General features: G+C 38.2%; 1 protein-coding gene across 2 annotated transcripts in view; it reads left to right on the top strand.

The window, feature by feature from the left end:
- The window catches only part of LOC127424193 (beta-citrylglutamate synthase B), a 28989-nt gene extending 9424 nt beyond the window's left edge, over positions 1-19565 (top strand). Inside the window, exons 2-5 of one of the 2 annotated variants that reach the window (XM_051669164.1) lie at positions 5462-5692; positions 7742-7828; positions 10057-10260; positions 16166-19565. In XM_051669164.1, the coding sequence (XP_051525124.1) occupies positions 5462-5692; positions 7742-7828; positions 10057-10260; positions 16166-16698 (1055 nt within the window). In that variant the 3' untranslated portion in view covers positions 16699-19565. The remainder of the gene's footprint in view (positions 1-5461; positions 5693-7741; positions 7829-10056; positions 10261-16165) is intronic. The other variant, XM_051669165.1, reaches the window with a different exon arrangement.
- The last annotated feature ends 2028 nt before the right edge of the window (positions 19566-21593 follow it).

The raw sequence follows: 21593 nt of genomic DNA, 5'->3' as shown, positions 1-21593 counted from the left end.
CATGTCCAATCAACTGAATTTACCACAGGTGGACTCCAAGTTGTAGAAACATCTCAAGGATGATCAGTGGAAACAGGATGCACCTGAGCTCAATTTTGAGTGTCATGGCAAAGGCTGTGAATACTTATGTACATGTGATTATTTTTTTTTATTGTTATTATTATTTTTATATATATATATATATATATATATATATATATATATATATATATATATATATATATATATATATAAATTTGCAAAGATTTCAAACAAACTTCTTTCACGTTGTCATTATGGGGTATTGTTTGTAGAATTTTGAGGAAAATAATGAATTTAATCCATTTTGGAATAAGGCTGTAACATAACAAAATGTGGAAAAAGTGAAGCGTTGTGAATACTTTCCGATGCACTGTATGACACTAAACCGAAAATGAGTATGTGACACACCATGGATTCTTTCAGGTATCAGGCCATTTTGGCGTGAAAAATGTGATACCTTCAGTGTGTAAATTGAAGCTTTGTGATCACTGGACTTTCCAGCAAGACAATAACACCAAGGATACATCCAAGTTGTCCTAAAACCAGACTTTAAAATATTACATTTTGTAAATGCAATGACTGGAATTGTTCGGTTGAGGGGGGTACCAAACTGTGAATCTTGAACAAAACAGTTTGGTGAATACATGTTTACACACAAAGTTTCACTCAGCTGACAAGCAATGAAAGTAGCTACGTGATTAGTTAGTTAGCTGTAAGCTCGCTGTCACGGAGAGTAAAAGATGGACTTTATTTACTTTCCAGCATTGCGTCTTACCAACTAGGTAACAGCGTAGCGTGAAATCAACACTCAACAGACACAATCCACCACTGCACCATTGTCTGCTGAGCTGCAAAAAGATGCTCTGATGTTTACCTATCAATCTGCTACATTACTGACTGCACTGACAAACTATAGCTGGCTAACAGCAAACAGACATGAGTGACATGGTTGTCAGGGACAGGGTTAATGTTATATTAGTAATATTGAAAAGGGAAAATGATGGGGTCATTGTTTATTAACTTTCCAGTATGTATTTCACAAACTAGTTAGCAACTTACCTTGAAGACACACAGTTCAACTCCGCCCTGTCTGTAGAGCCACTGTCAGCTCAGAGTCAGCACGCTCTGCTGGACAAACTACGCTATGACACCAATTCTAAAGCACTGTTTTCTGCATTATATGTTCTGAAAAAAATGTTTTCATATCGGTAAACATATACGCAGAGACCGATATATCGGTCGGGCACTAATATATATATATATATATATATATATTACACACACACACACACGTTTTCATTTCTTACTCTTTTAACTTCATGTATTGAAGTCTCATCTGCCTTTATTCATGAGAGGAAGAGGGAGTGCTGAGGTAGCAGATGCTTGTGAAGATGCTGAGTCGCATGTGTGTGTTGCTCCATCCTAAGATGGCGGAGAAACGGAGAGAGAGAGAGATTGCAGACACATTCATGCTTTGTCTCTCTTGCTTTCATGGCTCCTTTTCTGCGCACTTTTTTACACTTCCTGCTATTGTTTTTGCCGCTGCTTAAAATGCTCTGACACATGCTTGGCTTCATGCAGTTTCTCTGAAATCCTTTCTCAATTTCTTCTGCTGTTGTTTTGTTCAATGGCAAAATTGTGTGTTATTTAAACAGTGGGTTAGATACGTTTAAACTGGGTTAGTGAATCAGCAGAAACGCCTTAATAGAGAAGTGAAGCAAGCAAATGTCCTTCTGCAGTTTTGTGTAACATTGGGCTGCAACTAACGTTTATTTTGATAATCGATTAATCTAACGATTATTGGAACGACTATTCGGCAATTCTTGCAACGATTAATCATTAGCTCTTAACCGATTATTCAGCTTGTGCCCTGACTTAAAAGGTTGTATTAAATGTGCTTGCTAACAATACAGAGGACAAAATCATCTTTTTAAAATACCTCTAAATGACATTCACTGAATTAAAGAAAAAAAATACTTTTATTAAGTTTAATTCAGTAAAGAAATTCACTGCAAATAAAATCTAGTGTTTTTGTCTTGTTTTCCATTTAAAATGGTCTAAAAATCCTTAAAACAAGATACATTTACTTGAAGCAACATATAAGAGTTTTTTCTGGCACAAAATGAAGCAGAGGTGGTACCATCCTGATCACGTGCACACGTACACTTGTACCATGCCTTCCACTGGCAGAAGTAAACACTTACGAGCAACATATTTGAGGTGTTCTAGTAATTAGATGATTGAAGAAAATGACAATTATCAACTTAAAGCATATTTAATTAAAAAAGCTAACCTGTTCAACATTAAATTAAATACAACATAACAGCTAATGTGTTCATTTATAGTTAACAAACAGCAAACATAATTAACCTCTTAAACCGATAATAAGATCATCTCTGATTTCAGGTATGTGGGTGGGTATGGTGGGAAGGGACGATGTGTAGAGACCAATCGGCCACTGTTTTACAGCTTGGATTGGACTGATCGCTTAGATTGACAGGTCTTGATTTATCATGCACACAACTGAAACAGTGCTGGATCTTATTACTTGTTACTTATTCTATGTAATTATGTTTTTGGTTTATTGTGACATTTACAAATGTAAGTAGTTCTTAGGTTCAGTAAAACCCTCAGATCACTTGTTTGGAGAGTTTTTTTTTTTTTTGTGACTTTTGATAAAAAAAAAGGCTACCTTGGCTCCAAATGCCATAACTTGCTTTGAGATAACAATACAAAATTTTGCACAGATACAGTTGACATGGTTGTAGTCATCATGTCAAGCATGAATAATTAACTAAATGAATAAATAAACTGCATCACTTTCTCTGCAGTGTTGTAACATAAGAGCCTCCAAACATAAGATGTACATGTTTGCATTTTTGAGAAAATCAAGATTATGCGTGGTTAGTAATTTTTAAGTCATTGAAATAAGGCCATGAAACACAATAGATTTTGTAGACTCCAGTTTTCACTCACAAAATTAACTTTTGTGGGACACTTTTTGTGTTAGGCCGTATCAAATCACGCTCTTCTTCTGAGGTAAATTCACAGCGTGTCTTCCAAAAACGATAATGAGATCAAACAGGAAAGACTGTACCTCTCGTTGGTTTCATATGGATTACACAATCAGAGAATATTTTTCAATTTAAATTGATTCATTTAAAAGTAGACAATTCAAGCTTTCTATAGACATATTTCTCATGTCTGCGAGGCAAGTATACGCTGAGTTTCGGTTCATTATCGTGACGCGCTCCAGACAGAAGTTCACGGAGACCGAGACGGCAGAAAGCGCATCCTTTATGATTTCTTTATTTTACAAAACCACAACGTTTTGCTGTTATTGTGAGTATACACAAATAAAAGTAAACCCTTTATAGTTTTGAATGATGTCTTGCTCTTATCTGTCTGACCCTGTTATCAGGGAAAAAGTCAGGTGATCGTGCCTCCGGTGACCACAGAGGATTGACTATGTTATGTTATCAATATAAAAAAAAAACTCAAACATTAGCAATTCAAATATTGAATTTTGGGGGCATTTCCGACCCTGCACGACGCTGTTTTGAGCCAACAGCTGATTAGCTTGCTTGTTTTTATAGTGGTTTAATTTCACAGCAGTGGCAAACAATGTTGAAGTTTAGGGCAAATATTATCCTTACCTGGCTGTCACAAATTAAGGCTGGTCAGGTAGACTTCAATGTTGTGTGGAGGCTGTGACAAAGAATGTCAAAGAGGGGCAGGGGCTCATGTGGTCTCGCAGAATTACAACTTAAATGCAGATGTCGGGCACACGTTTAATTGAGAATTGATGCCAAGGGCCAAATTTAAATAAAAACTAAAATATAAATAAAAAAAATAAGAAATGACTTGCAAAAAGGGCACTTATCTAGTGAAAGAGAGTGGGTGCTTGAGCACCACTTGGGGTCTATCTGTGCACGTGACTGCCTGCTTGAGTTTCGTTGACAGTCGGAGGTGGCACGAAATTTGACGGAGGCGGCCGCCTCTTAATTCTCTATGCAGGATAAACCCTCGATATTAGACTTGCTTTAAGAGGATGTATCTTAAATACAAGTGTATTTTGTATATAAGTGTATTTTTTTCACTTTGTTATACTTCTGCAAGTGCAGTAAAGACAATATACACTTATATTCAAGATCTGTTCTCTAAAAGCAAGTCTAAATATCGTATATGCTGCTTCTCAGGTGAATGCATTTTTTTTTTTTTTTTTTAAAGGATTTTTAGATATTTTTAAATATTTTTATTTTTAATGTTATGTTCAACATTCTCAGATAACAATTTTTTATTCTGCAGTATAGCTGCTAAAGTAAATGTCAGGGTTTTTTTTAAATGAGTTTTAGATATTATTTTTGGAAAACAAGCCAAAACATCAAAAACATATTTTGTTGCTGTGGATAATGGGGTAAAGACACTCATCTTTTGGTTCACTTCAATCCATTTTTAACTCACAAAAAAACAAACTCTCTCTTATTAATAAAGCTGCGTATTGCCAATTTTCTTCACAATAAGAAATGCACAGTGACCTATATTATGATTCAATAAGTCACGAGCCATCACGTTATAATCTAGCTGCAGCAAGCGCACGTGTGCTCGAGGGATAAGCGTCCCCGCGACAGAGTGTGCATCAGCCGGGTGCAGTTACAGTCTCTCCCCCTTAGATCGGGACACTTTGCGTAACTCATAGAAGAGTTTGTAGTTTTTTATATGACTTGCTTCCTTGTTATTTGAACTTTAATAAAGCTATAACGCATTTTATATAACTGCATTAAAGGTGTAACGCCAGGGTGTTTACTTTAAAGATGCTTGACAAGTTTTGCTCTGCTTATTTCACAATGAGAGTGCTTCTGTATTTAATTATTTTGGATTATTCCCTCATACTTTGCGATCTACATCACCTGAATCTATTTGGAAAGTTTAGAGTGCATCTGGACTGTGAGCTGTGTAATTCTTCCTCTTCTCAGTCAGGCGCGAACTGCAGTGCTGCTCTCGCGCGTTATCATTAGAGTTTCATATGATCTCGTGTTACGTTAAATGATATCAAACGACTATTCGACAATTACAATTTTTGTTGACAATTTTTTAATAGTGACTTTGTCGACTAATTGTTTCAGTCCTGGTGTAACATTGCTTTGGAGGAGATGGATCTCAGCTACTTTGTATTACAGAGATGGTGTCGAGTGTGTGTGTGTGGTGTTTTGTGAACCGTGGCCAGCTCATCTGTCATATGTTGAGTGTGTGTGTTTGTGCAAGGGAGAGAGAAGGGGTGATGTATCCGAATGAAACACTGGCTCTCATTGGTTAACCGGTTACATGATTGTAATCCCTCCACATAATACTGCGCTGGCTGAAACACAGACTGCTGTTCAAAGTCCCAGCACTGAAAAAGCACTGCAGCATGTTATTCATGTCTCTTTGTCTCTTTCAGGTCTACGGGTTGGGCAAGAGATTGTGACCTCGTACCCACAGGTTGCAGTGGTGCGCGTTCCGACCCCATGGGTCCAGTCGGACAGTGACATCACTGTCCTGCGTCACCTGGAGAAGATAGGCTGCCGTCTGGTCAACCGCCCACAGGCCATCCTTAACTGTGTCAATAAGTTCTGGACCTTCCAGGAGCTCGCTGGGCACGGAGTCCCTCTGCCGGACACTTACTCCTACGGTGAGACAAACTCATGTTTACATCCAAAACACTTCAATCCCCAATGTGGAATAAAAACATTATACATAATTATACAGTAATTACAAAGAAATGCAACTTTCTCTAGAGATGCACTGGTATAGAAATTCTGGCTGATGCTTTCCTGTAATAACAGATAAAATTATTTACATTTTTGGAATAAAAAAAAAGAAATTTATTTGGCTTCCAATATCGACCAGTGCCAAAAATAATAATAATAATAATAATAATAATAATAAAAATCAATAGTTTAGACTACTATACACATGGTTATATTATAAACGCATTCGGGTTGAACTCTACTAAAATGCTTTGTTATTCTGGCAGACGAGTAAAGCATTGATAAAACCATAGTAAAAGTAACTTTAGAAGGCAAAATATTGCTTATTTCCATATTGTTGAACAAGCCTGTCATTGGCATACAGTCCACAGCAATCCATTTTGCAATTAAATTCTTAAAAATGTCTGAGATTGGGCTTGTCTAAGAACGCATCCATGGGGGTCCTGGGTAGCTCAGTGAGTATTGATGCTGAATACCACCCCTGGAGTCACGAGTTCGAATCCAGGGTGTGCTGAGTGACTCCAGCCAGGTCTCCTAAGCAACCAAATTGGCCCGGTTGCTAGGGAGGGTAGAGTCACATGGGGTAACCTCCTCGTGGTCGCGATTAGTGGCTCTCGCTCTCAATGGGGTGCATGGTAAGTTGTGCGTGGAACGCGGAGAGTAGTATGAGCCTCCACATGTGGAGTCTCCGCGGTGTCATGCACAACGAGCTACGTGATAAGATGCATGGATTGACTTATCTCAGAAGCGGAGGCAGCTACTACGTAGTGGGAATTGGGCATTCCAAATTGGGAGAAAAGGGGATTAAAATTTTTTTTAAAAAGAACACGTCCATGTACACCTGCCCCAGACAGACACTTTAGGAGTGTCTCACTTTGGTTGCATCGCATCATCAACATAGTGCTTTTAGGTTGCTGTGTAAAGTTAAACATAATTTGAAACTTAGAAAAACACATCTCAAGTCGAGATCACTGCATTTGGAATTGCATGCCGTTCAGCTGTTTGAATGCAAGAATGCGTTCTCGTCTTGTGCTGTCGCTAGTGTCAACTAAGCCTAAGTTTGGTTCGTTCTCTGTTAAGCTGCGTGTTGCTTATACAGTTGGAGTTTCGCTTACTGCCCCCCCTGCTGAAAACAGGTGGTACTTCAAGCTTGTATTGCTCCGATGGTAGGAATATTCCATATTACGGTCTAAGGACATGATTAATTGCATTAGTTTCTTTAACATGTTATTTTTGAATAATTAATTGCACTAAATTAACTAACACATGAAATCGACAGCATATATATATATATATATAAAAAACAGAGGGAGAAAGAGATTGGGAGGGGGCTTTATAACAGCAGTTACATCTGCTGTGGTGACGTGTTCCTGGCAGAGGCCTGTCTGACATACCCTGCATACCTCTTTCTCTCTCTGCCCCCCCCTCCCATTTATAGCTACTAGAGTTCATCTGCTCAGCCTAACAAATGCTGCATCCAAAAAGAGCCATTTTCTCTTCAAAAGCATAGAGTATTTGTGTAATGGTGCACAGGGTACAGAAAACCCCAGCACTTGTACTTACCATGGGCTGGATTCGAGCTCAAATTATATTTCTACCCATTCCCTTCTCTTCTGCTTTGTTCCTTTGTCGCCCCCCCCCCATATCCTTTGTCTGTTTCATCATGGACATATGTTTTGTCAAACATGTGACAATCATGTTTCATCTGTAATGCAAATTTTCCTTGCATATCTTAGAGCCATTAACCTTCAAAAAATGGCCACGTAGTTGGACAAAGTGCTGACCAGGAAATGGAAAAAGCTGTGCGTAGCAAAAACAATCTGTCATTCCTTCTCATATGGACATTGAATGTCTTAGTGTTGGTTGTTTCATTAGAGCAGTTTGCATCTCGCTCTGGAATCTCACACTCAAATCTCACTTAAAAGACATTCACTACATATTCACTAACCAACGTGTGTGTGCGTCTCCAGGGGGACATGACAACTTCCGCAAGATGATCGATGAAGCGGAGCCTCTAGGTTACCCTGTGGTGGTGAAGAATGCTCGCGGACACAGAGGTAAAGCACTGATCGCAGAACAGCTTTGCTCATAATCAATTCTTTGGGGACTGAAGGAACTCAAAGCAGTGCTGTTACACAACTTTAGACTTCAGATCTGGGTGCTGACAAACTTTCAATAGCCCTAAGAACACGTAAAGAAGTTATACAGCATGCTGAATCTCAAAATCTCAGAATAAAGTGATCTAGTAGCTCCCAAAGACAAAGGCTGTCTGTCTTCCTCTCTCATTGCATAGAGAGAGCCTTTGTCCTGCAGTTTCTCAAGCAATGTGAGTTGTGTGTGCTGATATGCATCAGTTCTTTGCAACTGCTGTTGTTTTAACGGTAGTTGCTGATCTACAGAGTTACACCAAAGTAACTCTGAATTAGCTTAGAGTCTCACGGTCAGAAGAGATATCACTTGATGATCACCACAAAGAGCAGCGGCCCAACCTAAACAAAACTGATACAATTAATACCATTAATTAATGAACAACACTATAAATCAGTATCATTCAATAAATGGTTATCAGGGGTCAGCATCATACACACCAGAGATGCATTCAAAAATACGAGTGATGTATCAAATACCAGCACCAAAACTGCTCCAGTGACTAATCATTAGTGTAATTTTCATAAAACTTTTAATAAAATGTTTGTGATTGGAGTGAATTGCCGAAGTTATTGCATTATAGCATTCTCGCGGTCACAGAAAGTCATGTAGCCTAAATATTCAAAATTTCAAAAATGTGATTTACAGGCCTGGGTAAGTCATGGAAATTAATAATAAAAAGTAAAGAATTTCCTTAGTGAATACATTTTCTTGTTGGCTTAAAAATATTTCATTGGCTAGAAATGACTTTTTTTAAGGACAATCTTTATAAAAACATTTTTTAAGCTCCTTATCCAGTAATCACAAACGACTGGATTGTTTATGGAAAAATCATGGAAATTCATTGGTCAAATGAAGTGGGAACCCTGGTTATGTAAAGCAGGACTTGTGCACACACATTTACGTCAAACTTCAGTTCGATTGAACAGTACTAAATGGATAAGTATATTAATTATCAAAATTCCTCTTGCTTTGTCTGCTATCTCGGATTTATTTTTTCCACCGAGCTCATTGCATTGCATTCTGGGATTGCCTACCAGAGGACAGGATACATACTGTATATGATGCTACCTTAGAATTGGCCAAAAAAGAGAGATCTTGAGAGACAGCATAATTAAGATGCCTACCTTTTGGAATAGCCTTCGCATCGGTATTGTATCTATGATGCCTTAAAGTGCTCACTAGGTTTTGGAACAGACCTAGTGTTAACCTTTTATCAGGGTGTGACATGTTTCTAAAGGTCTTTTCTCACTAATGGGCAATGGGGTCAATTATGGTTGAACGTCTGGAGAGTTGCACTGAGATCACTGTCCTGATCAATCACCTTTGTACCTTGAGGGGCATTTAACCCCCTGATTGCTCTAAAGGGGGGTCTCTCTGCAATTAGTGCCTTACACATCACTTTGGACTTGTTAAATGACAACTATCTAATTTTCTTCTTTCCACACTCTCTTCCTCCTTGTGTTAATTGAAAATGAGAAGGACATTCTGTAGTGTGTGAAAATGTATGCTGCTACCTTGGTCTGTGTAATCTGTGTGTTAAAGGGATGAGTTTGACACTATTTCATTTACAGCACATGACTCTTTAAATGAAGGTTCAGGCACTTTAATGATAGTTCTCTTATTTACTCAACCTCATGTATTTCATGTTATTTCAAACCTGTATGATTTTATTTCTTATGTGGAAAACCAAAGGAGTCATTAGATGCATCTTTTTCCATGCAATGAATGTTAACCTCAGTCACCATTTTACTTTATCTCCTTTTATGTTCTACAGAAGAAAGTCATACGGGTTTGGAAAAACATGAAAAATTGTTTCTTTTTTGGGTGAACAATACCTGCAAGTCAGAAATTTTACAGTTTACTCCTGTTCTATTCGGTGCTCATGCAGATAAAAATGTTTATCTTGCTTTAGAATTTTAGTGATTACAGCCTACGGTAATACGGTTACATCTTAGATATTGCATAACTCCATTTTGCTCTTAGCAGTTTCTAAAATATGTTGTTTTTATCTGAAAATTGTAGTAGAGGAAGTCGGTGTACATTTCCTCACCCTAAGTTCTGCACTTTGAGTTGACATGGCATATGTAGGCATATTAGTTTTTTGATTGTGTGGTGCATGTTTTGGTCTGTACAGGTAAAGCTGTGTTCTTGGCCCGAGATAAGCACCACCTCTCAGACCTTTGTCACCTGATTCGCCATGACGCCCCATACCTGTTTCAGGAGTATGTAAAGGAGAGCCATGGGCGGGATGTGCGAGTGGTACTGGTTGGCGGGAGAGTGATTGGATCCATGCTGCGCTGCTCTACTGATGGACGCATGCAGAGCAACTGCTCTCTGGGTACGCGTTCACAAACACTTGGCTTTCCTGCTCTTGATATTAAAATGTAGTTAAAATTTCATAAAATAATAAATTTTAATACAGCGTCCACAGTGAATTAATGTGGTCCAGTAATGCTGGTGGGTTGCAGTTTTGGAAAATGAGTCGTAGGTCTGTTCTGATAGGGTCACACACAGCAGGGAAACAAACAATGCTAAATGCAACTACATTTGAAGTCAGAAGTTTACAAACACTTAAGTTGAAGTCATTAAAACTAATTTTTTATCCACTCCACAGATTTAATATTAGCAAACTATAGTTTTGGCAAGTTGTTTAGGACATCTACTTTGTGCATGACACAAGTCATTTTTCCAACAATTGTTTACAGACAGATTGTTTCACTTTTAATGGACTGTATCACAATTCCAGTGGGTCAGAAGTTTACATATACTAAGTTAACTCTGCCTTTAAGCAGCTTGGACAATTCCAGAAAATGATGTCAAGTCTTTAGACAATTAGCCAATTAGCTTCTGATATGAGGTGTACTTGTGGATGTATTTTAAGGCCTACCTTCAAACTCAGTGCCTCTTTGCTTGACATTATGGGAAAATTAAAAGAAATCAGCCAATACCTCAGAAAAAAAAAAAAATGTGGACCTCCACAAGTCTGGTTCATCCTTGGGAGCAATTTCCAAACGCCTGAAGGTATCTGTACAAACAGTAGTACGCGAGTACACCATGGGATCGCGCAGCCATCATACCGCTCAGGAAGGAGACACATTGTTTCCTAGAGATGAACGTAGTTTGGTGCGAAAAGTTCAAATCAATCGCAGAACAACAGCAAAGGACCTTGTGAAGATGCTGGTGGAAACAGGTAGACAAGTATCTATATTCACAGTAAAACAAGTCCTATATCGACATAGCCTGAAAGGCTGTTCAGCAAGGAAGAAGCCACTGCTCCAAAACCGCCATAAAAAAGCCAGACTACAGTTTGCAAGTGCATATGGGCAAAGATCTTACTTTGTGCAGAAATGTTCTTTGGTCTAATGACTTTTTTTTTTTTTAACTGTTTGGCCATAATGTCCATCGTTATGTTTGGAGGAAAAAGGGTGAGGCTTGCAAGCCAGAGAACACCATCCCAACCGTGAAGCATGGGGGTGGTAGCATCATGTTGTGAGGGTGCTTTGCTGCAGGAGGGACTGGTGCACTTCACAAAATAGATGGCATCATGAGGAAGGAAAATTATGTGGATATATTGGAGCAACATCTCAAGACATCAGCCAGGAAGTTAAAGCTTGGTCACAAATGGGTCTTCCAAATGGACAGCGACCACAAGCATACCTCAAGTTGTGGCAAATTGGCTTAAGGACAACAAAGTCAAGGTATTGGTGTGGCCATAACAAAGCCCTGACCTCAATCTGGTAGAAAATCTGTGGGCAGAATTGAAAAAGCGTGTGCGAGCAAGGAGGCCTACAAACCTGACACCAGTTCTGTCTGGTGGAATGGGCTAAAATTCCAGCAACTTATTGTGAGAAGCTTGTGGAAGGCTACCCAAAATATTTGACCCAAGTTAAACAATTTAAAGGTAATGCTACTAAATTTGTAAACTGTTTACAAATGTAAACTTCTGACCCACTGGGAATGTGATGGAAGAAATAAAAGCTGAAATAAATCATTCTCTCTACTATTATTCTGATATTTCACATTATTAAAATAAAGTAGAGATCCTAACTGACCTAAGACGAGGAATGTTTTCTAAGATTAAATGTCAGAAATTGTGAAAAAAAGAGTTTAAATGTATTTGGCTTAGGTGTATGTAAACTTCTGGCTTCAACTGTATATAATTATGCATAGATGGGATGGCAAAATAAAAGGCTTGACATCTTTTTAAAGGGAGTAGAAAACACTTCCCAAATCTTGTTATTGACATCAAAAGCTGTGTGTCCAATTAAACTCTACAATGAATCATCTTTAAACTGATAGAAGTTATCCAAAGAAGACCGATGTTAACATGGGCAGGTTTTGTGACATGCACTCACCATACTGTTTGGCCAATGCAGTTCATTGGAAGGACATTATTTACTTTTGAACAATAAGCTATTTTAATCCGGCAATAGCTTGGTTTTCATCTAAATGTTTCACATTAAGCGCATTTCTAAAATTTGACTAAAGAAAATACTAATTGTTGTGCATTTCCATTATGTCATGCATATTATCTTGAGGGAGTTGCCTTGTCATGATGGAGCAGCTGCTCTGGAGAGAGTTTTATTTTCAGGATTGGAGCAATTGTACCTTGTTTGATTAAATGCTGCCTGGAGATGCAGCAGAATAAATATGATATAATGAGGGCCGAAATGGATGCGATGCTCATACGCCACCAGCCTCTGTATACCAGGGAGCGCCCGAGCTCAAAACTGTCCTGGCAGATTGTGAGGACCTACTTCAATGACCAGCTGTGCGTTAAATATTTTTGAATGTCTAGGGCTGTGTTTGAAATTTTGTGTGCTAAGGTCAGACCTTTCGTTGAGCCAGTCACATCAAGCTACTGCACACTCATAACATGTGCACGAATGGTCAAAACGCATTATCGTTTTGGGAATAAACTGTTTCCATCACCTTAATGTGCATTTTAACTGATGTGAAACTCTAGTAAATCCCAGCCTGATCTCATTAATATACGTAGCTATTTGTACGTTAATATTTGTAGCATTTAAATGTACATGTTTGTATGTTTGGATAGACACTAAAATTTACAATATGGATGTTTGAAAGCATCTTAATTGTAAACATTTTTACATATTTACAGCTTTAGAAATGTAACATTTTGAATACACAAATCGATTATAAATATATTTGTAAATTTGTACTATTTCATAGATATTTTAAATCCCTTAACCTTACCCCAACCTTTAAACATAACCACATTTCAACAATATAAAAACATGTCTTTTCTCATTCAAACATATACATTGCAGAATGCGGCATGTCGCAAACAGTCACGAGACACTTGAGAGCCAATGAGTATTCGACATCACTGCCGTAAAACCGCTGGTTGTAATGCTTGATGCGGCAATTTTTGAATTTTGAAACAAAACCAACGCATGTTGATTGTTACAGCGGGTGCTGCGACGGATTGAGACTGAGATCATTGAATAAAAGGCTTGAATTTGGGTCTGTTCTTCACAGAAAGCAGTCTGAAGGTTTGGATTATAGTTAACAAATTTATGGATTTGAATCCAGCCTGGTCTCCTAAGCAACCAAATTGGCGCGGTTGCAAGGGAGGGTAGGGTCACATGGGGTAACCTCCTCGTGGTCACTATAATGTGGTTCTCGCTTTCGATGGGGTGCGTGGTGATTTGCGTGGATGCCGCGGAGAATAGCTTGAAGCCTCCACACGCGCTATATCTCCGCAGTAATGCTCAACAAGCCACGTGTTGTGCGGATTGACTGTTTCAGACGCGGAGGCAACTGAGATTCGTCCTCTGCCACCCGGAGTCGCTACAGCGCCACGAGGACTTAGAGCACATTGGGAATTGGGCATTCCAAATTGGGGAGAAAAGGGGAGAGAAACAAAATTATGGATTGATTTTTATTATTGTTTAGTGGTGCTTTTTGTGGTTTTTGTTTTTTGGCATATTCTGAAAACTTCTTTTGTGTCCCATGGCAAACAAAAATAAAATTAAATGCTTAATAAATTATTAAATGATTACAGAGATTTTATTCATTTTAACATTTTAAAGTTTAGTCTTGGTTAAAGTGATATAATCCTTTAAAACGTTGTATAAGGCTGCAGAAATCACACAGAACTGAATTAAACAATTAAAATGTCTTATGTCAACTGCATTAAATAAATGTGATGGCATTTAACTAATCTCATTGATGAATTGATTAATTCCATGGATTATTTGATTTTAATCCATTCAGACAGTACACGTAAACATTTATACATTTCTGTAAGTGTTAAGATGTAAAATGATGACGTTTAGATGCTGACAATACGTCAGTATTGTACGTTTCGGTGAGAGATTGTACGTTTGCTAGAGCCAAACTTTACTTAAGAATACATACAAATTCTCATGAGATAGCATTGTAAATCCATCTCCTCCTAGCACATAAATTTTAAGAGAATTTAGAGTTTATTCTCATGTCAAGAGTTTCCATTCAGGATTTCTTATGCACAATTTCAAAATGCACAAAAATTGTTGGATGAAATCCCAGCTTCTGGGTTGCAACTATGTACAATGTAAAATGTGGGTGCTGAAGCAAAACCAGTTGAAAACCACTAGGGTTGAGAACCGAGAACTAGTTTCCTATTCAGTTCCATTAAAAAAATAATAATACTAAGTAATTTTAATCACTTGTGGTTCTGTAAATGTCTCTTGAATGTGCAATTTTCCAACGATACGGACAGAAGTAAAACACATTTCAATGTACTTAAGTACTTCTCAAATGAATGACACGGATAAGTCGGCATATTTGAATCTACGGCGTGAACAGTGGAACCAGTGTAGACCGATTCCTGAATGAAGGCATTTTTTTTGTGAATCAAAAACTTACCACAAGTTCAGTGAATTAATTTCTTCATGCCCGACTTTGAGTTATTACTGGATGGTTGTTGATATGACAGTGTGTAGTTAAAGATGCATATAATGTATTTTGTTGTAATTGGTGGAATTTTGGAAAAATTAATGAAAGTATCTTGATTGAAAAGTAAAAGCGCCATTGCAAAAATCTGTTCTGTTAAAATTATGGATGGGCATTTTCGAGTTATTTTGTAGTAGAGTACTCTAACCCACAAAAAAAGCAAGTACCCGATTACTCGTAAATTAAAATGCACGTTAAAATTAACACGTACTTGAAATTTACATTTTGCTTTATTCACAAACGTTGCCAAGAATGGTTTCAAAATAAGATAACAAAAAAAAAAAGCTGTTTATCATTTGGGAAATATTAAATGAACAATATGCATTACTAAGAATACTAACAATATGCATTACTAAAAATGTGTGGATAAAAATATTTGCTCTCACCTGGAGCTTATATAAAAACCAAAACTGATGGCATGAAGGTAATGATCATATATAAACTCTTAGTCTTGAGTCTACATAAAGGGTATCACATTTTTATCATTTCAGATGCTGCTGTTATTCAGAAAAACAAGTGGTGAAAGTTTGCTTTTTATCAGCTGTGCTCTGATGGTGTTCAGAGATTTAACAAATACACACATATTGGTCTGATCAGCTTCCGAGTTTGCTTCGCATTTTTTTTCCACCGATAAAAGCAGAACCAAAATAAATTAAGTCGATTTCAGTAAGAATCTAAATATTACAAGTATTGCCTTGTAATTTAACTTGGCTTTGCTTTAGAAGCACAGACGCCATGATTTCTTCTCCCACCTAACACCTTGATGACACATTCGCAGCGCCTCCTAGTGGACTCAATTGTAACAGCAAGATTTGTGAGATTCAGAGGGAAAACTGTAATCCACGCTGCTCATTGTGCAAATCCACAAAAGAAAATGATTTTGTGATATTCGAGTAGTGTTTATAATACTCGAGTAGCTGGTGCAGAATAAGTACTCGATTACTCGGTTAATCATGCACATCCCTAGTTTAAATATAACATTCTCACATCATTTGGTAACAGTCTGCTGAGAGCAGCACATCCAGTAAGATTTGCATTTCTTATGTCCAAGTATTCTTGCTAAAAATTTCTAAAAGAATCATTAATGAAACCGAAAGCATAAAGAGGAAATTAAACCAGAATGGTTAAATTCATTACGAACCACTGCAGTGATGGACAGCATATGAAAATGTATTGGCCACAAAACATGCAAGGAACTTTTCTATGCAGTAACTTTTTATGATGACCTCCAAAGGTGTTTCCCCATTAGCCTCTGCTCATGATTACACGCTCTCCCTTTCTAGGTGGTGTGGGAATGATGTGCCCCCTCAGTGAGCAGGGCAAGCAGCTGGCTGTGCAGGTGTGCAACATTTTGGGAATGGACGTGTGTGGGATCGACTTGCTGCAGCTGAACGATGGCTCCTTTGTGGTGTGTGAGGCTAATGCCAATGTGGGCTTCATCGCTTTCGACCAGGCCTGTGGCATGGATGTGGCGGGCATCGTGGCCGACTACGCCCTCTCCCTGCTGCCAAGCCGCCTCAGCAGGAAAATGTCACTGCTTTCTGTAGTTTCCAGCACCAGTGAAACAAGCAGCGAGCCCGAGGTGCTTATTCCCACTGAGGTGATCATCCCCAGAGAGGTGTGTATCCCCAACGAGATCTGCCCACCTGGTGCTACATGTGCCATCCCCGACGGCGTCTCCACCATGAGCACAAGCTCCACCTCCAGTGAGAGTGAGGTGGATCTAAACGAAACAGGCCCTGCCCCTGTCGCCACTGATCCCACCTACAATATCAACTCCCTACTCGCGAGTGAGATAAAACTGTTGACTGAGTGAGCTGGAATCACAGCCACAAACACACACACACACACACACACACACACACACACACACGCATACACAAACATTGCAGAGCGACACACATACTGAAGTGGACATGATACAGATGCACATGTGTAATCATACTAACCCTCCTTGTAAACCCCTGTCTGAGGCTGCTCCCCTGATGTTTCTTTTCCATTGACAGACTATAGAATTATTCAAGTGTACAGTGCAGTTTGGAAGTGCACTAGATCGTGTACACTCCAGCTAGGCTGTGGTGCACCAGCTGAATATGCGTTTGCCACTAATTTGAGGGTGCATGTACTGTAGAGTGGTTTTATCGGGAAAAGATTCCCATATGTAATCTTTCAGCTACACATCCAACTGGATTCTGATGTACATACTGTGGGTTAGGGTAAACAAACTCAAGGACATTTTACAATTTGTATTAAAAAAGAGAATTAATGAATTTTGTCTGTTACAAACCCTTTGGTGAAGGCTGGCTAAAGGTAGAATGCTTTTTGTGTGTGGGTGGGAGAGAGAGTGCAACAGAATGGACCCAAATTCAGCTGCCCACTGTGATACAAAGGCATGTGCCTCCCTGCCCTCAGAGAACACATAAAGGGACAGCAAATTTAAAAACTGGAAAGTTTAGTTGGATGGCCCCTCAATCTCTTTAAAGCAAGAATGAGTATGACTTATCTTGGGCTGTTGCAATGGCTACCTGTAGTTAATGAATTTACTGCTGATAGGATATGCATAAAGATTTCACTTGCTCTGATAGTGTCAGCAAGAATTGAGTGACTCAATAAACATTTACATTCCTAAATGTGCAAGTGAGAATTTGGTGCACAGGAACTGGCCCTAAATCAATTCTCATGAGCATCACTTACCTGGTAATTCTGTAAATTAGGCCTCCATTTTAAGAATCCTTGTTATGCACCATTTTGAACTAGTTGAAACATGTACATGGATTGGTCCTACAGAAGGTAATGTGACAAGCATAATTTTACAATGTCAAGTATTCAGATCTGCAATTGACCACATGCCAATCTGCATGTCTGTCACCTTAAAGGCAAATCATTATCTTCCACATATTAGGGTCTGAGCAGTGAGTTGCATAGAGCTAGAGAAAGTAGAATTTTAAATTCTAATGTTTTTACCACGAGGGCTGAACATTTTGCCAACACTAAACGCTGATGATGAATAAGCCATTTGTCTTCAACGATTTGTTTGTACATAAATCTTGCAACAATAAAACTGAAGTGTCAACTCAAATGGGTGCTAAAACGTCTCTTAATTCAGCCCAGTGGTTCAAAAGCCAATGGTAACCAGAAAGAAAAACAGGAATTGTATTGATTTAAATCTCCATTTATTTGCAGTACTCTTCTCAGGATATATTAGTGCATAGATCATTTCACAAGTCTAATTATTTTCTTTAACTTTAAGCAACTCTAGAAACATCTGGACATTCTCACTGAAATTTAAGAATCCAGATCATATTTGAACCAAACTCGGCACATTTATATGCACATTCGCATGGAGTCTTAAGGTTTAAGACAAAATGCACATAACAATAAACCTCAAATTCACCATGGACCAAACTCACAATCCAGACCAGCTCGAATGGTTTACAATGTTAGAAGTCACACAGTTAAGATCAATGAAAATGCAGTTCATGCTGTGATTCAGAATTTGAGTGAACTTTACAGTAAAGTTAAAATTTAGATGATCTTCTGTTTACAGTAAGACTGTAGGTTTTAAATTAGTCAACTCAGGGAAGCAGCCTTGATCAAATTCCTCTCCTTTGGAACATGTGACATTCATGCTTGACAGTCCTGCCTATGTATTTCAATAAACAAATGGACAAACAATTATAAAATATTAAGAAATTGATGCTGTGAGACCAGACAGTTACACTTCTTGTTTTATAATATTTAGTGTTCTGTTGTCTTTTGTTGTCCTTTATTTATAGTTTTTCTTCTCTTGAAAAAGGAAAAACTGGTTTGTATGCGATAATCTTGCTTGGGAAAGACGATGAGTGATGACTGGTTTTAGTGTGAGTTTTTCGAACAGATATTTACCACCTGATACGCACACACTCTTCTCACCGCCGCCTCAAGCGCAGTGTTTTGCCGTCTTGTGTGTGATGTGTTCCATCATTCCATGCGACCAGAGACTTGCTTTCTCTACCTGATCCCACACAAGAACAAGTGTCCCTGTAAATTCTGACACTTTTCGGTGTTTGGTATAACATGCCATATGGTTGTCGAACTCTTACACGCTCTGCCTCCACTTCCAGTGCAACACAACAGGAAGTTTCCTCCCCATGTTTAGTTTCAAACCTGTGTCACTACAAATCAAAATACTTAGTTCAAAATTCATTCAGAATGGAGAGATGAATCTTAAATAACAGATGCCTGTGTGAAACACCCACAGCAGATTTTACACTCCCGCGTCTGAACTGAGAGCTAAAATGGCATCATTTGATCTGCCACAGTGGAAAACATCGACTTCAACTAAACCAAGTACTGATCATTCTGATTGAAAAGGTACCACAATACTCCCTGATTTATGTGAATTAAGCGTTTTATTCATTGGCAATTAACAGTGTCTAAAATGGAAAAACAACAGTTGCTGCTAATGAACACTTAACTCACTGGTATGGAAAAGGGAAATGTTTAGAGACTGCGTGTTCATTTCATTGCCTTTTTTTTTTTTTTTTTAAGTGGGAAACAAAATGCCAAAAACCAAGATAAGTTGTATAATTCAAAACAAGAATTTACTAGTGATGGAACGCTAACATTGATGTTATGTTATGCCATAATAATAACGATAATAACAACAATAAAGACATTTTAAAAATGTCCAGAACCTGAAAATGTGTTGGATGCTTGTCTATTTATCCCTCACCACATTAAGTAGAATCACAAATGTATATGAAATTATACAGGACGGCACTATGGTCCCCTTTACACCTGAAATTAATATGCGTTTCCGGTGATCGAACCACAATCGGATTGCACCTGACCACATTAAAAGCCAGCTGCAAATGCACCTAAGATGCATTGTGATTGGATCACTAAAACATTTAGAGGGTGGTCAGGGACGGATTCTTAACACATGCGATGAAGGCGTAAATGCAAGTGTGTTTTGTTATCCGCATACAACTACATAAGATGTCAGTGGCTTTTTTCAGTTTGGGATCTGTATCTGATATAACGCTGGAGACTCATTGGAATGCAAGGTGTAAATGCAATACAGCTAAAGAATATCCAGATACTGTCTGTGTACGAGTCACATGTTAATGCCAGGTGTAAAGAAGGCCTAAGAATTATATAGTCAATGTGGGGCTGTTCACTGTGCTGTATATTGCAGTATGAAACACATCTCAGATGTTTATTGTGTTATGGGAGGTCTGCAGTGTATTTTAGTGGGTAGTCTAATTGCGAGTGTTTTTCAGCATGTTCTAGGAGATTCTGGATGAACTATTTCAGAGTATTCTGCTCACTCAACCCCTGGATTGATACCTCAGCCTTCTTTCCATACTCCTGAGCCTATACACACAGACACTTATTAAATCCATCAACATGTCTTTAGCCACCTTTACACAGCAAAGGTGGCACAGAAGCTGCATTTAAAGTGGCATTTAGGTGCATTTACACAGACCATTTAATGCTGCTCAGAGCAGGCATAAATGCAATAACAACTGCATAAATAATGTTATGAGATTAATGTTTTAAACAACATTTTTAAAACAGAAACATGAAACAACTGAAAATATGAAGTTATTCTTTCAAATCTGAAACTAAATTATGAAATATATGCTCTCTCATAACAAAAACAAAGTTTAAGGCTGCTGCATTTAATTTACACAGAATTTAAGCAGCCTCAGAACTACCTCTGATACTAGGCTGAGGTGGGTCAGAGCAGGCTTAATTTAGTCCGGCTTTTGCGTCTTCACACAGGACTTTGAGCAGGCCTAACTTTACATATCCAAATGTGTCAATAATTGTCTTACAATTTTACACTGGAGAGCAATAAGCTGAATCAGAATAACTTTGATGAGACTTTGAGGGCTGTATTGAATGTAACACCCCGGAAGCCTACGTCTTGTGAGAGTCTCATTCGCTGTTAATGAAGTTAGGTTAAGGGTTAGATATAGTGGTAGGGTTAAGGACAGGGTTAGGTGTAGGGTTTCTGTAGGACTCCAATAAACACAGTTTTAGAACATTGCATGCAGTTCTCGCAATACTTCTTGACACAAATGACTTTGAGGGATGAGTTTAAAGGGACAGTTCACCCAAAAATGAAAATTCTGTCATTTAATCATCCTGTTGTACTTACAAACCTGTATGACTTTCTTCCATGAAACACACAAGTTGGTATAAGGCAGAATATTAGCCTCCATGAATTAGACACTTGATGTATGTTAGTCACCATTCACTTTCATTGTATGAAAAAAAAAAAGTACAATTAAAGTGAATGGTGACTGTGGCTAACATTCTGCCTAACATCTTTTGTATTCCATGGGAGAATGAAATACACACAGTACAGCACAATGTGAGGGTGAGGTAACGAAATAATTTTCATTCTGGATGAACTATCCCTTTAAATGTTGTTTGATATGAGAGCTGTATGTGAAATGATGGAAATACATTGTGGTCTGATATGAGATCTGGGGGAGTTAAGGTGTATCTCAGAGGCAGAAGGAATCCTAAAGGAGAATTCCATTATGACCAGAATAACAGTGGAGCAGTCTGACTATTAATTTCCCTCATGACTTTAGTCATTAGTGTTAATCCACACTTAAGTCAAAGAACCTAAACACTGATGGCACAGCACTACGTTATCTACATGTACAAACAAACCTGGATTCAACCCTTACATCTCAGCATTTTTTTAATATA

Source organism: Myxocyprinus asiaticus, chromosome 33 (assembly GCF_019703515.2).
Source record: "Myxocyprinus asiaticus isolate MX2 ecotype Aquarium Trade chromosome 33, UBuf_Myxa_2, whole genome shotgun sequence".
NCBI lineage: Eukaryota > Metazoa > Chordata > Actinopteri > Cypriniformes > Catostomidae > Myxocyprinus > Myxocyprinus asiaticus.
Note: the sequence above shows the minus strand (reverse complement) of the source record. Positions and strands in the feature narration are given on the sequence as shown.